General features: G+C 41.2%; 1 protein-coding gene across 7 annotated transcripts in view; it reads right to left on the reverse strand.

Annotated features, from left to right (window-relative positions):
• Nucleotides 1-1,860: 1,860 nt before the first annotated feature.
• Nucleotides 1,861-16,598, reverse strand: part of CEP63 (centrosomal protein 63) — a 62,639-nt gene continuing 47,901 nt past the window's right edge. For 5 of the 7 annotated variants that reach the window (XM_007087403.3, XM_007087404.3, XM_042998771.1 and 2 more), the window contains 4 exons: nucleotides 9,658-9,744; nucleotides 5,489-5,694; nucleotides 4,437-4,716; nucleotides 1,861-2,252 (listed from right to left, as the gene is read on the reverse strand). In XM_007087403.3, the coding sequence (XP_007087465.2) occupies nucleotides 2,094-2,252; nucleotides 4,437-4,716; nucleotides 5,489-5,694; nucleotides 9,658-9,744 (732 nt within the window). In that variant the 3' untranslated portion in view covers nucleotides 1,861-2,093. The remainder of the gene's footprint in view (nucleotides 2,253-4,436; nucleotides 4,717-5,488; nucleotides 5,695-9,657; nucleotides 9,745-16,598) is intronic. The other 2 variants (XM_042998774.1, XM_042998775.1) reach the window with 2 other exon arrangements.

Here is a 16,598-nt window from a genome sequence, read left to right on the forward strand (position 1 = left end):
AGTGGGAGAGACAGAAATTAGACAGCACAGTATGGTCAGTGCTTTGAGAAGGGCACACACAAGGCACTGTAAGAAATGAGCAGCTCTCCCTGAGTCTGATCGGGGGCTGTGGGAAGTCTTTGCCAGGCAAGATAATAGGGGCATGTGAAAGAGTTTGGGAAGAGGAGGCTGACCTAAGGGACAGCACGTCCACAGGCACAAAGGGAAAACGTGGTGCATCTAAGGAAGGACATTTATCTGTTGGTTCAAACAATCTGAGCACTTCCACAGTGCTGGGCTTGTGCTGGGTGATGACGCCCCCACGACGAACCAGACTGGCAAAGTCCTTGCCCTCAAGAAGCACAATTCTAAGGGTAGACAGATAATAAAAATGTAAATCAAGTAACAAAATGAGTTCAGAGTGGTGAGTAGTATGAAGGGAGTATGCGTTAGTCTGGACCAGGGTAGTGGCACCAGGGAGAGAAATGGCTGCATCTAAGAGAGATTTGGGAAGCAGAACTGATAGGACCTCCCAATGGCTTGGACCTGGAGGTGTGGGTGAAGAAGGAAGTAAGGGGAACTCCTAGCAAATGGCAGACATGAAGCTGTCCTGACATGCAATCTTAGGAGGAGGGAGAACCAAGAGTTCTCTCTTGTGAAAATTCAACATAGGATGCTCACCAGACATTCGAGTAAAGCAGCTCTGGGAGTCAGGTATCTAAGACAGCATCTCTGGAGAGAAGTCAACATGAGCTTTGAATGCAGGGGTCACTGGCCTATAGATGCTCTTAAAAGCTTAAAAAGTGAATGGAATATTCTGGGGAAGTTGAGTGAGAAAACCCATGTCAAAGCCCCGGGGTGGGGGTGAAGGGAGAGGAGAGGCTTCGGAAGAGAAAAAGCCAGAAGAGCAGGTGAGATGGAGGGGCCAGTAAGGTAGGAGAGAAACCAGGAGTGACAGGTCATAGAAGCCAAGAGAGGAAGAGGGATTGGCTAATGTGTGAAATGATGCTCAGGGACTAATTAGATCACTGGTGACCTCGAGAGCAAGAAAGCAGTTTCATGGTAGGGATGGAGGTGGGGTTGGAGGAGGTTAAGAGGGAGGTGAGGAACCAGAAACATCACTGCAGACAACTCTTGCCAGAAATGTTTGGGTGAAAGAAAGGAAATATACAGAGTATGAGACAGAAAGGCACAGGGAACTGAGGTTTTGTTTTGCTTTAAAGAAAGGGGAAATGACAGGATGTTTGTATGCTGAGAGGAAAGGGGCACTGGGGAGGGGAGAGTCGCAGAAGCCCTGTCCCTTCCCTCAGCCGGTGCCTTCTGATGTCTCCAGCTGCCCATTCTAGCTCCTCCACTGATCCATTTCCTGGGATCCTCAGATGCTGGCATCCTTCAGGGCCCCCAGCCCTGCGTACTGCTCTCCTCTCCCTACACATCCTCCTTGGTAGATCATATCAGCGCTCCATGGTTTTAAACACCTTCTGCACCCTGAGATCTTTGTCTCCGCTTTAAACATCTCAGAAATGCACATGCCAAGCATTTCCATCTGACATTCCACAGGCACGCATGCCTAAAACCAGCCTGTCCTCTCCCTCCACCTCTCTCTCATACTTTGTTTGGAGCAAGACAGGGCTTTCTGTCACAATTCTTTCACCCCTATAAACTCTCCCAACCCAACCGGCCAGAAGCAACAACACTGGTACATCAATCTGGATCAGTCTGACTCTGAAATCCATACTTGCATTACCCACTTCTATAGTTACTTTCTCTTCAACTTGTATCATAAAATCCTTATTTTAATTAGTCTACAGCTATTCACAGTGAAGTCATTAAGAGAAAATACCACTTAATAATAAAGAGTAATGTGAGAAAAAAAAGAAGTCTAGCAAAGTGGTTTATTCTTACAAGTTATTGCTGGAGAAAGTTCTTCAAACAAACCAGTACAGTGAAAATGCCTTAGAGAAGCATCAGGTTTTCAGATTTCTTCCCAACAGTGTTAGGATGTCTCATCTTCACTATTTTTACATGTTCGTGTTTTGACAAGCTGCTTCGTCGGGTGACAGCAACTCTTCAGGGTTCATTTTTATTTCCAAGTTTGTGATTTTTTAAAAAGACTACTTTAGGGTGGTGAACTGTTTCACTGTCTTTTCACTCTCTCTTTTAAGTTCTTCAATATGGGCATCCAGGCGCTCTAGAATATGATGGGACCGCAGTTCCTCCTCTTCCAAAAATCTGGTAGCTATTGAACCAAGAGGAGACACAGGCAAGGGACACTGAAGGAGAAACAAATTTGGACATATGTAAGTTGAACAGTAGATTTCTCAGATACATTTTCTAACGAGAAATATTAAAAGGTGACTTAAAATACGTTTTCTTCCAAAGAGATAATTTGTTTTTATCCTAATGATAGGACTAGTAAAAAAGCAGCTGTTCCATAAATGTTAACATAAGACTTCTTCCTTTCTGACACAAGTTGTATAAATGTAAAGTGTCACATAAATATGTTAGTTATGGGCCTAAAGAATATTTCAGTTCAGACTTATATATCCTTTAATACCCTCAGAAGAGAATATACCTAATGCCTGTTATTTTATATTCACTTTTAAAATCTGAATATGCTACTTTGATTTTAAAGCACAGAAAATCTACCGACAACAGATTAGACAGCAAGTGAAATCAATGCTTTCCCTCATCCAAAATCTCAGTCCACACTCCCTCATCTGAAACTCCTAGGGCCACGGTATTTCAGAATCCAGATTTTAGAAAGGTAATATAGGACATGTACCACATACAGTCCATTCTCACGTGCAGTCGTTATTTTCTATATACAGTCCCTCAAACACAGAGTTAGTGAATAAAGAATCATTGCTCCTTGGGAAAATATACACACACACAATCTCACACAGACTACCATCCTAAAAACAACTCCTCCTGGTAGAATCCATTTTCTTTATTTTACATAAGAGAAAACGAGGTGCAAAAGTGTGAAGTGACTTGCCAGAGGCCACCCCACTAACGGGTGCCAGAGTTGGGGTTCCAACCCTGTTTACCAGGCCCCAGAGCCCGAGCTCCCTGTGCTACACTGTGCTGTCCCCACGTCGTCCCCACTCTGGTCACCTCTGTGTGACAGCTGGACAGGAGGGCAAAGCACCACCTCAACCAATCTCAGCTGGGGACGTGTAAGCGGGGATCCAACCTTTTCACAGCTCCTCAAAGGACCACGAATGACTGTGGGAGTCCCTCAAGTATTGAACAGGGTGTTAAATAGTTAAGCGAGTAGGAGAATTCGCAAATACAGAATCCGTGATGAATAAGGATCAACTGTATTACCTTAGTGGAGTCTGAGGTAACGTCTCATAATCAAATACACTGATATTTCTGAAGCAAAATACTAAGTGGGATAAAGAGTCTATACATATTAGCACATCAGTTCAGTTCAGGTCAGGTTTTAGTGCCAAAAAGGTTTTGCTGCCAAACTTAGGAAGAAAGTTTTCAGGATGTTTTTAGGTCTCAGAATTACATGTAAGTGAAGCGGAGATTTCTTTTAACAATGAAAAGAAAACTCTTCCATGAACCTGTTGGCATATGCAAAGGTCAGAAATACTGCATTTTCACAGGGATAGGACCATGTAACTGGTGACGGTAATGAAAATCTGGCCAGAGGCAAGGGCTTCGGTAGAGAACGCAGACAAATGGTGGAGTCTGCACAGTGGCTTCAGGAATATGGAGCAGCGAGTGTCGCACTGAGGTACCCAGTCCACGTCTGGACACGTCAGGCGCAGTTCCTTCCTCCGCCTCAACCCACCCGCTTTCTCCCTTTCCCAAGTTGCTTCCTTTCTTCTTCACTGGCTAGGCCTCACGACCATCTTGGCATCCAGAGATATTCCTTGACCCTCTACAAATTGACCTCTCTGAAATACAAAATTGACCCTCTCTGAAAAAGGCAGGAAAGGAATTTCCAATTAGGGTTAAAAACAAATGAATGGGGGTGCCTGGGTGGCTCAGTTGGGTAAGACTTCGACTCTTGGTTTCTGCTCAGGTCATGATCCTGGTGAGTTCGAACCCCACCATCGGGGTCTGTGCTGACAGCAGGAAGCCTGCTTGGGAATCTCTGTCTCCTTCTCTCTGTCCCACCCCTGCATTCACTGGTTCTCTCTCTCTCTCTCAAAATAAATAAACAAACAAACAAACAAAAAAGATACAAATGAATGGTTATGTTAATTTTCAAAACTAAGATGTATTTTGAAAAGTAATCATGGCTGAAATGTGTCTTCATGAGTAAAACTGCAAGACAGAAATACATGAACATAATAAAGAGTACTTAAGGTAGAGAACCAGTAAGGAAAAACAAAAACAAAACAAAACAGAAAACCATCACCCTGCTTTACCCTTAAAGTAAAAAATAAAATCAAACTAAATAGACTTAATAAACTAATAAGATCAGAACGTTTCCATACCGAAGACATAAACTCTTCCTGGTCATTTATACTCTCAGAGACAGTGTCAGAAAAACTGGCATCATTTGTATCTAGCGCTGAAGGCAAAGAGCTAGTTTTACACAGAAAGTTAGAAGGCAAAGAGATGGTGGAACTGCAAGGGCTGATCTGAGAGCTCAGGGGGCTGAGGACTCTGGACACGGGCTCTATACTATCCAACGCCTGTCGTCTCGGAGAATGAAGACCTGTTTTGCAGTGCTCAGTCTTTACTCCATCGTGTCTGTACGGGCCACGGGTTGGCCTGGATAGCAGATTAGAAAACAAAACAAATATACATTGTAGTAACTTTTCTCTTTCAACACAGAACCGCTGCAGGAAGTTCACTTAAAAACAAAGGAATAGCCTAACCAGTAAGGCTGTAATTTACTAAAAAAGCAGCCCACTCAGACTACATGCTCTTTCTATCCAGTCAGGCCCCAAACATCCAACCCCCGCCACCAGGCCTCAGCCCTCACGCGGAGACAAACTGCCATAGTGTGTTTGGTGCTAGGACAGAGGGAAGTACTGTGCGCATGAGCAGGGTGCCTGACATCATCTGGGGTCGAGGTGGCAGTGGAGGAGAGGGGTCAGCAGAGGCTTTGGTAGGTAGGAAACACGTCAGCTGTAGAGTAAGAGCTGAAGCCAGGTGGGTTTTCACTGAATGCTGACTTCTTATGGTAAGAGCTTATAATTAATTGACCAACAATACAAAGGAAGCTTTCTTTATGTGAAAAGCCAATTTCTACTTTTAAGGTACAAGTGGGGCTACAGAGGGGGGAGGCAGCATGGAAAGGCTCAGGGGAGGAAGGACGTTGTTTATGCATGCGTCCAGAGTGTCTGAAACTAAAGCTTGAAGGAAGTGCCATACAACCACCCGCCGCATTTTATCCTCATGGCAGCTTTACTTGTCCACACTGTACTTCAGAATCAGACATAGAGTCGTTTGAGGAAGATTTAATTTCTGTAGTCTGAAATCGTGCTCAAACGAGAGTTCCAATAGTACACATTTTAAGTAAACTGTGAAGAAATTTTACTTGGACTCCGTATTCTTGAACTCAGGTACTCTGCTGTGTGCCGGTTTAAAGATTCTCTCATGGTTTTTTTTGCATATCTGAGTAGAAATCTCCAGCTTAGATTTAGTATCCATCAACTCTTTCTGCAGTTGTTGATTTTCAGACACTAATTTATTTAAGGCCTCAATATAATTCTCCTGGAGGTCTGCTAGTGAAATCTCTTTTGCCTAATAAAAGAGAATGCTAGAGTTACTTAATTTGTAGAAGAATATTTGTGATCTGGGAGACTGCTGGTGGGAAATTACATTTCTTTCAGTTATAACTAGTTCATCTGTAGCTTTACTTTGGAAAAAGTGAATACTTGTGTTTGGCCCCCTATGAGGAAAAAAAAGTGTTGTCTCTTACAGTAAATGGGGGGGTGGGGGGAATTAGGAGCACAATGGGCTTCCCTGATGAGCCAAGGAATACCTACGGAGCTAGAGGAAGGCTGGAACTCAGATGGAGGAAAGCTACAAGTAGAGTCAGAAACAAAGAAAAGAAAGAAAATAGCAGCCATGGGTTCTTCCAGAGTATCTACAAAAGAAGACCGAGAGACCTAGTTCAAAGAAAGGCATTTGAGCAGAAGGTTCTGAAAAGTACTCTGCTCTTCAGGACTTTTACATAACATCGGCACCTATTCTGGGACGTGAAATCAATATGAACTACGTGGTAAAGCTGCATGCAAGTATAAGGTGGAGATTCCTACTCTGATCTGGTATAGGTTCTAAGATCATTCATTTTATTGCTTTTCTATCTAGGTGTCTGCTGGTAAAACAGTACCTGAAAAAACAGTAGTCTGGACCGTTTTTGTTTTTTTTTTTTCTAATGACAAAATCTTTCAGTAACATTTTGAAAAATTATGGCAATCTTGTTTGGAATTTAATATGATGTTTAGCTTGGTCTTTTCTGTAAAGAATTTTCTAGAAATAAGCTGGTCAAAAGTAGTTTAACAAACAGAATTTAAAATATAAACTTTAAGATGCAGCATCCAATTATCTGTGTACCAACAGTGATGTAAGTTACAAAATTTTTCAATAAGTTGCCAATGCCAGATAAAATCTTAAAAAAAAAAACAACTGCAGGATACAGGAGTTAAACTACAAACTACTGTCGATTTTTTAAGTGTGGCATATAATTTATTTTATCAGAGTTACTGCTTTCATTATTAAGATAATTAATTTTGTTACAATAGTTATTTAATCCAAACATTCATTTGTAAAAGTAATTCCACCTTCCTAGGTGATAAAACACGAACAGGAACCTTCTAATAATTATTCTTAATACATACAACATGTTCACACTGTGTGTAACTTCAAAACCAGAGGAAGTTTAAACGACTTGATGGGATTTTGACCAACCAGAGTCTGATGTTTGATGTCATTAAATATACTTTTTTTAAAAAGATACTGCTTGCTTTTGCCAGGCATCTTTTGAAGTTTTCTCAAATTTATTAGTTTATTAGCAACAATTCAGATAAGTGAATGTGAAAGGTAATATAAAAACTGCATGCCACACACATGCCCAGCTATTTGTAAAGAAAGGACAAGACTACCACTGTTAGATGGGGTTTCAGGAGAAATTAAACTCAACAGAATCTCTGGTCATAGTCTGGTTTAAGCACCCCTGACAGTTCCCAACTCTTAAATATGAATAGGCAATCACTGCATAAGATAAGATTCTCTCAATCAAGTACTACTAAATCCTGAGTCTTTTGAAGATTCTGTGGTGTAAATGAAGCTGGATCTTGACTTTCTCCACTACTAGCTTAGTATTGGCTTTATCAGGGCAAACAAAAATCAACTATCTTCCTTCCTCCCTCCCTTCCTTCCTTCCTTCCTTCCTTCCTCCCTCCCTCTCCTGGCACCCCCCCCTCCCCGCCATGAGTCCAACTTCCCCCTTACAATTTAGCTGCTGTCTCCTCTCCCCTTTTTCCTATCCTTGTAGGCTTGCACTTAAAAAAATCCTTTCATGGGACACCTGGGTGGCTCAGTCAGTTAAGCATCCAACTCTTGATTTCAGCTTAGGTCATGATCTCACAGTTCGTGAGATGGAGCCCCCACATCAGGGTCTGACAGCGTGGAGCCTGCTTAGGATTCTCTCTCCCCCTCTCTGTGCCCCTCCCCCGCTTGCACACACTCTCACTCACTCTTCTCTCTCTCAAAATAAGTAAACTCTTAAAAAAATTACTAAAATTAAGAAAAATCCATTCATTACAGTTTTAGAGGGATTTGGGAGGGAGCAAAATGAGATGCATTATTTTCATCTGCCACCTTAAATGGTGACGTAATATTTCATAGTATAGATAGGCACAGATGAACCATCCCTCTATAGGTTAACATTTAGCTTATTTCAAATTTTTAGACATTGAAAATAGCTTCAAAATGACCATTTCTGCACATTTGCTCCTATAAGATGGGTTCTTTGGAAATGCAAACTGGTATGACCTTTCTGGAGAACTATTCTGCAATGACTATCAAAATCAGAAATGCAGATGATCCAGGACTTTATAGGCTATCTATATTTACAAGTTTAATGGACATTGCTAAATTGTCCTCTAGAAAGGCCATATCTATTCACTTTCTCGTTAACAGAGCTTAAGAGTCTATTGCCCTATATCCTTGCCAATACTGATTATACTCATTTTTAAAAATCACTGTCAAGCCAGTTAGCAAAAAAATATTTATTTTGTTTTGGTTATAGGGAGGTTAAATAAGCTTTTCTTGGTCACTAGATTTTTGCATTACTTCTATGAATTATCTGTTCTTTGTCCACTTTTCTACTGGAATCTGATCTTTTTATTACCTTTGCAGGAAATCCTTACATTAATATTTTTAATTAAAAAAATTTTTTTAAAGTTTATTTTTGAGAGAGAGAGACAGAGACAGAGACAGAGACAGAGAATGAGCAGGGGAAGGGAAGAGGGAGACACAGAATCCAAAGCAGGTTCCAGACTGTGAGAGTCAGCACAGAGCCTGACACAGGGCTCAAACCCACAAACCGTGAGATCATGACCTGGGCTGAAGTTGGACGTTTGACCAACTGAGCCACCCAGGTGCCCCATATTAATATTTCATATTAACATTTTGACTATGTACAAATTGTTTTCCCCAACTCTATTAGTCTTATTTTATGGGGTCTTATGCCATCCACAAATTTTACATTTTTATGTTGTAAAATTGTTTATGCTGTAAAATTCTTTATGCATTCATGATGCTAAGAGAATCTTACTGTCCCAAAAGATTATAAAGATAGTCCCCAATATTTTCTTTTACTTGAAATAAAGTATTCATTTAGTATTTTGTATTTTGCACTTTCTCCCACCCCAGCCCCCATAAACCATGATTATGAAATTAAAACTACTTAATAGCAAATAGGGGCTGTGTAACCATACATCTCTGAAGGCACACACTCTCTGGAAGTGCAGAAAAGAAGAATTTCTACAACCTTCGGGCATCTGACCAACATCAAGAAGAGATGGGTCAGAACAGATGGGTCATTTTGCAAATTACAAGAATTTTATTAAAAAATAGCTAAAAGGACATCCACAGGGTTTATAACTCACTGTTAAGTAAGCATATTCTGCCTGCTTCACAGGAGCTGGTACACACTTCTTACCCTCCTTACTGGTTTACTTTCACTCTCCTAAGGCAAGAATCCTCAGCCATCCTTGTGTCTGTTACACTGTCTACTAAAATACTTTGAATGTAAAAGATTCTAGAATATTTGACTAAATTAATTATGCCTTATAGAAGTATAATTAAAACCAAATTATGTAAAAGGTGATATACTTTATAAGGACAAGATATTATGAACATAGTACCTACAACAGTAATAATAGTACGTAACATTTACTGCATACTTACTACATTCCAGACACTATGCTGAGCACTTTATATACACGCTCCCTATTAAGAACACAGACTATACATATATTTTGTCATATGCATAATGAAAAAAAAATCTTCCAATTGCTGAAGTGGAGAGTGATATTTTGCTCATTTCCATCATTGTCTTGACTTCTTTGAGAATGTTTCTGCAGAAGGAGCATTCCATTGTTTGATCTTAACTCTGTCTTTACAACATCAATATTTAAAGCTACTTCTTTAAAAGGCTTGGGTAACAGAAAAAGACTTAAGTTTCTATTTATGTACCTCATGTAAACCCAATTCCAATTTCATCACCATTTCAGAAAGATGATGATTTTCTAACTTGAGTGACTCCATCTGATCCAAAATCTCCTGAGAAGGGAAAAGCAGAAAAAAACAAACATAACAAATAAATCAAATGCATCTACAAAAGTTTTCCATACATAATTTTCATCAGGTAAAGACGCATTTTCCATTCGCATGCGCGCACACACACACACACACACACATACACACACGTATATAAATATCTTCCTAAAAAAATTGTTTAAAACGGTGTGTCAAGATGAATTAACATACATGCATTTAATATATTCTAAGAAGGGGCACCTGGGTGGCTCAGTCAGTTAAGTGTCCGACTTCAGCTCAGGTCATGATCTCCCGGTCCATGAGTTTGAGCCCTGCGTCAGGCTCTGTGCTGACAGCTCAGAGCCTGGAGCCTGTTTCAGATTCTTTGTCTCCCTCTTTCTCTGCCCCTCCCCCGCTCACACTCTAGCTCTCAAAAATGAATCAATGTTAAAAAAAAAAAAAAAATGAACGAGTTCACTGGTAAATCCCTCCCGCTCTCTAGCATCAGCCTCCTCTCATGTGGCTTCTACCTCCCACATCACATGGACTGTGCTCCGTACACAAGAGAATATAGGCACACCTCAGGGATACTGCAGGTTCAGTTCCAGAGCACCACAAGAAAGCAAGTACCATAATAAAATGAGTCAAATGAATATTCCAGTTTCCCAGGGCATATAATTTACACACTTTAATTTAAAAATACTTTTTTGGGGCACCTGGGTGGCCCAGCTGGTTAAGCTTCTGACTTTTTTTTTTTAAATATATGAAATTTATTGTCAAATTGGTTCCCATACAACACCCAGTGCTCATCCCAACTCTTCAATACCCATCACCCACCCTCCCCTCCCTCCCACCCTCCACCAACCCTGAGTTTATTCTCATTTTTTAAGAGTCTCTTATGCTTTGGCTCTTTCCCACTCTAACCTCTTTTTTTTTTTTCTTCCCCTCCCCCATGGGTTCTTGTTAAGTTTCTCAAGATTCACATAAGAGTGAAAACATATGGTATCTGTCTTTCTCTGTATGGCTTATTTCACTTAGCATAACACTCTCCAGTTCCATCCACATTGCCACAAAGGGCCATATTTCATTCTTTCTCATTGCCACGTAGTACTCCATTGTGTATATAAACCACAATTTCTTTATCCATTCATCAGTTGATGGACATTTAGGCTCTTTCCATAATTTGGCTATTGTTGAGAGTGTTGCTATAAACATTGGAGTACAAGTGCCCCTATGCATCAGTACTCCTATATCTCTTGGGTAAATTCCTAGCAGTGCTACTGCTGGGTCATAGGGTAGGTCTATTTTTAATTTTCTGAGGAACCTCCACACTGTTTTCCAGAGTGGCTGCACCAGTTTGCATTCCCGCCAACAGTGCAAGAAGGTTCCCGTTTCTCCACATCCTCTCCAGCATCCATAGTCTCCTGATTTGTTCGTTTTGGCCACTCTGACTGGCGTGAGGTGATATCTGAGTGTGGTTTTGATTTGTATTTCCCTGATGAGGAGCGATGTCGAGCATCTTTTCATGTGCCTGTTGGCCATCCAAATGTCTTCTTTAGAGAAGTGTCTATTCATGTTTTCTGCCCAATTTCTTCACTGGATTCTTTGTTTTTCGGGTGTGGAGTTTGGTGAGCTCTTTATAGATTTTGGATACTAGCCCTTTGTCCAATATGTCATTTGCAAATATCTTTTCCCATTCCGTTGGTTGCCTTTTAGTTTTGTTGATTGTTTCCTTTGCTGTGCAGAAGATTTTTACCTTCATGAGGTCCCAATAGTTCATTTTTGCTTTTAATTCCCTTGCCTTCGGGGACGTGTCAAGTAAGAAATTGCTGTGGCTGAGGTCAGAGAGGTCTTTCCTGCTTTCTCCTCTAGGGTTTTGATGGTTTACTGTCTCACATTCAGGTCCTTTATCCATTTTGAGTTTATTTTTGTGAATGGTGTGAGAAAGTGGTCTAGTTTCAACCTTCTGCATGTTGCTGTCCAGTTCTCCCAGCACCATTTGTTAAAGAGACTTTTTTCCATTGGATATTCTTTCCTGCTTTGTCAAAGATTAGTTGGCCATACTTTTATGAGTCTAGTTCTGGGGTTTCTATTCTATTCCATTGGTCTACGTGTCTGTTTTTGTGCCAATACCATGCTGTCTTGATGATTACAGCTTTGTAGTAGAGGCTAAAGTCTGGGATTGTGATGCCTCCCACTTTGGTCTTCTTCTTCAAAATTACTTTGGCTATTCGGGGCCTTTTGTGGTTCCATATGAATTTTAGGATTGCTTATTCTAGCTTCGAGAAGAATGCTGGTGCAATTTTGATTGGGATTGCATTGAATGTGTAGATAGCTTTGGGTAGTATTGACATTTTGACAATATTTATTCTTCCAACCCATGAGCATGGAATGTTTTTCCATTTCTTTATATCTTCTTCAATTTCCTTCATAAGCTTTCTATAGTTTTCAGCATACAGATCTTTGACATCTTTGGTTACATTTATTCCTAGGTATTTTATGCTTCTTGGTGCAATTGTGAATGGAATCAGTTTCTTTATTTGTCTTTCTGTTGCTTCATTATTAGTGTATAAGAATGCAATTGATTTCTGTACATTGATTTTGTATCCTGCAACTTTACTGAATTCATGTATCAGTTCTAGCAGACTTTTGGTGGAGTCTATCGGATTTTCCATGTATAATATCATGCCATCTGCAAAAAGTGAAAGCATAACTCCATCTTTGCCAATTTTGATGCCTTTGATTTCCTTTTGTTGTCTGATTGCTGATGCTAGAACTTCCAACACTATGTTAAACAACAGCGGTGAGAGTGGACATCCCTGTCATGTTCCTGATCTCAGGGAAAAAGCTCTCAGTTTTTCCCCATTGAGGATGTTAGCTGTGGGCTTTTCATAAATGGCTTTTATGATGTTTAAGTATGTTCCTTCTATCCCGACTTTCTCGAGGGTTTTTATTAAGAAAGGATGCTGAATTTTGTCAAATGCTTTTTCTGCATCGATTGACAGGATCATATAGTTCTTATCTTTTCTTTTATTAATGTGATGTATCATGTTGATTGATGTGCGAATATTGAACCAGCCCTGCATCCCAGGAATGAATCCCACTTGATCATGGTGAATAATTCTTTTTATATGCTGTTGAATTCGATTTGCTAGTATCTTATTGAGAATTTGTGCATCCATATTCATCAGGGATATTGGCCTGTAGTTCTCTTTTTTTACTGGGTCTCTGTCTGGTTTGGGAATTAAAGTAACACTCGCTTCATAGAATGAGTCTGGAAGTTTTCCTTCCCTTTCTATTTTTTGGAATAGCTTGAGAAGGACAGGTATTATCTCTGCTTTAAATGTCTGGTAGAACTCCCCTGGGAAGCCATCTGGTCCTGGACTCTTATTTGTTGGGAGATTTTTGATAACTTATTCAATTTCTTCCCTGCTTATGGGTCTGTTCAAGCTTTCCATTTCCTCCTGATTGAGTTTTGGAAGTGTGTGGGTGTTTAGGAATTTGTCCATTTCTTGAGGTTGTCCAGTTTGTTGGCATATAGTTTTTCATAGTATTCCCTGATAATTGCTTGTGTTTCTGAGGGATTGGTTGTAATAATTCCATTTTCATTCATGATTTTATCTATTTGGGTCATCTCCCTTTTCTTTTTGAGAAGCCTGGCTAGACATTTATCAATTTTATTTTTTCAAAAAACCAACTCTTGGTTTCATTGATCTGCTCTACAGTTTTTTTTCGATTCTATATTGTTTATTTCTGCTCTGATCCTTATTATTTCTCTTCTTCTGCTGGGTTTAGGGTGTCTTTGCTGTTCTGCTTCTATTTCTTTTAGGTGTGCTGTTAGATTTTGTATTTGGGATTTTTCTTGTTTCTTGAGATAGGCCTGGATTGCAATGTATTTTCCTCTCAGGACTGGCGTCGCTGCATCCAAAAGCATTTGGATTGTTGTATTTTCATTTTCGTTTGTTTCCATATATTTTTAAATTTCTGCTCTAATTGCCTGGTTGACCCATTCATTCTTTAGTAGGGTGTTCTTTAACCTCCATGTTTTTGGAGGTTTTCCAGACGTTTTCTGTGGTTGATTTCAAGCTTCATAGCATTGTGGTCTGAAAGTATGCATGGTGTGATCTCAATTCTTGTATACTTATGAAGGGCTGTTTTGTGACCCAGTATGTGATCGATCTTGGAGAATGTTCCATGTGCACTCCAGAAGAAAGTATATTCTGTTGCTTTGGGATGCAGAGTTCTAAATGTATCTGTCAAGTCCATCTGATCCAATGTATCATTCAGGGCCCTTGTTTCTTTATTGACCGTGTGTCTAGATGATCTATCCATTGCTGTGAGTGGGGTGTTAAAGTCCTCTGCAATTACCACATTCTTATCAATAAGGTTGCTTATGTTTGTGAGTAATTGTTTTATATATTTGGGGGCTCCCGTATTCGGCACATAGACATTTACAATTGTTAGCTCTTCCTGATGGATAAACCCTGTAATTATTATATAATGCCCTTCTTCATCTCTTGTTACAGCTTTAATTTAAAGTCTAGTTTGATATAAGTATGGCTACTCCAGCTCTCTTTTGACTTCCAGTAGCATGATAAATAGTTCTCCTCTCTCACTTTCAATCTGAAGGTGTCCTCAGGTCTAAAATGAGTCTCTTGTAGACAGCAAATAGATGGGTCTTGTTTTTTTATCCATTCTGATACCCTATGTCTTTTGGTTGGCGCATTTAGTCATTTACATTCAGTGTTATTATAGAAAGAGATGGGTTTAGAGTCATTGTGATGTCTGTAGGTTTCATGCTTGTAGTGATGTCTCTGGTACTTTGTCTCACAGGATCCCCCTTAGGATCTCTTGTAGGGCTGGTTTAGTGGTGATGAATTCCTTCAGTTTTTGTTTGTTTGGGAAGACCTTTATCTCTCCTTCTATTCTAAAGGACAGATTTGCTGGATAAAGGATTCTCGGCTGCATATTTTTTTCTGTTCATCACATTGAAGATTTCCTGCCATTCCTTTCTGGTCTGCCAAGTTTCAGTAGAGAGATCAGTCACAAGTCTTATCGGTCTCCCTTTATATGTTAGAGCACGTTTATCCCTAGCTGCTTTCAGAATTTTCTCCTTATCCTTGTATTTTGCCAGTTTCACTATGATATGTTGTGCAGAAGATCGATTCAAGTTACGTCTGAAGGGAGTTCTCTGTGCCTCGGATTTCAATGCTTTTTTCCTTCCCCAGATTAGGGAAGTTCTCAGCTTTGATTTCTTCAAATACACCTTCAGCACCTTTCCCTCTCTCTTCCTCCTCTGGAATACCAATTATGCGTATATTATTTCTCTTTAGTGCATCACTTAGTTCTCTAATTTTCCCCTCATACTCCTGGATTTTTTTATCTTTTTCTCAGCTTCCTCTTTTTCCATAATTTTATCTTCTCAATCCCCTATTCTCTCTTCTGCCTCTTCAATCTGAGCCGTGGTTGTCTCCATTTTATTTTGCAGCTTATTTATAGCATTTTTTAGCTCCTCCTGGCTGTTCCTTAGTCCCTTGATCTCTGTAGCAATAGATTCTCTGCTGTCCTCTATACTGTTTTCAAGCCCAGTGATTAATTTTATGACTATTATTCTAAATTCACTTTCTGTTACATTGTTTAAATCCTTTTTGATCAGTTCGTTAGCTGTCGTTGTTTCCTGGAGATTCTTTTGAGGGGAATTCTTCCGTTTCGTCATTTTGGATAGCCCCTGGAGTGGTGCGGAACTGCAGGGCACTTCCCCTGTGCTGTCTTGAATAACTTGCATTGGTGGGCGGGGCCGCAGTCAGACCTGATGTCTGCCCCCAGCCCCCCCGCTGGGGCCACAGTCAGACTGGTGTGTACCTTCTCTTCCCCTCTCCTAAGAGCAGAATTCACTGTGCGGTGGCGTGGCCCGTCTGGGCTACTTGCACACTGCCAGGCTTGTGGTGCTGGGGATCTAGCGAATTAGCTGGGGTGGATTGGCAAGGTGCACGGGGGCGGGAGGGGCAGGCTCAGCTCGCTTTTCCTTTGGAGATCCGCTTCAGGAGGGGCCCTGCGGCACCGGGAGGGAGTCAGACCCGCTGCCAGAGGGATGGATCCGCAGAAACACAGCGTTGGGTGTTTGCGTGGTGCCAGCAAGTTCCCTAGCAGGAACTGGTTCCCTTTGGGATTTTGGCTGGGGGATGGGCGAGGGAGATGGCGCTGGCGAGCGCCTTTGTTCCCCACCAAGCTGAGCTCTGTCGTCTGGGGCTCAACAACTCTCTCTCCCGTTGCCCTCCAGCCATCCCGCTCTCGGAGCAGAGCTGTTAGCTTATAAGCTTCCAGATGTTAAGTCCTGATTGCTGTTCAAACACACTCCGTCCAGCCCCTCTGCTTTTGCAAGCCAGACTCGGGGGCTCTGCTTGGCCAGCGGGCTGCCCCTCCACCACAGCTCCCTCCCGCCAGTCCGTGTAGTGTGCACCGCCTCACCGCCCTTCCTACCCTCTTCCGTGGGCCTCTCGTCTGCGCTTAGCTCCGGAGACTCCGTTCTGCTTGTCTTCTGGTGGTTTTCTGAGTTATTTAGGCAGGTGTGGGTGGAATCTAAGTGATCAGCAGGACACGCGGTGAGCCCAGCGTCCTCCTACGCCACCATCTTCCCTCCTCTTGGAATCCCAAGCTTCTGACTCTTGATTTCAGCTCAGGTCATGATCTCACAGTTCATGGGATCGGTTCACAGGATCAAGCCCCACATCTGCCTCTGTGCTGACAGCGTGGAACCTGCTTGGGATTCTCTCTCTCCCTCTCTCTCTCTCTGCCCCTCCCCTGCTGTGTGTGCTCTCTCTCTCAAAAATAAATTATTTTTAAAAAATGAAAATAAAATATTTTTTTTTGCTAGAAGA

Source organism: Panthera tigris, chromosome C2 (genome assembly GCF_018350195.1).
Source record: "Panthera tigris isolate Pti1 chromosome C2, P.tigris_Pti1_mat1.1, whole genome shotgun sequence".
Classification (NCBI taxonomy): domain Eukaryota; kingdom Metazoa; phylum Chordata; class Mammalia; order Carnivora; family Felidae; genus Panthera; species Panthera tigris.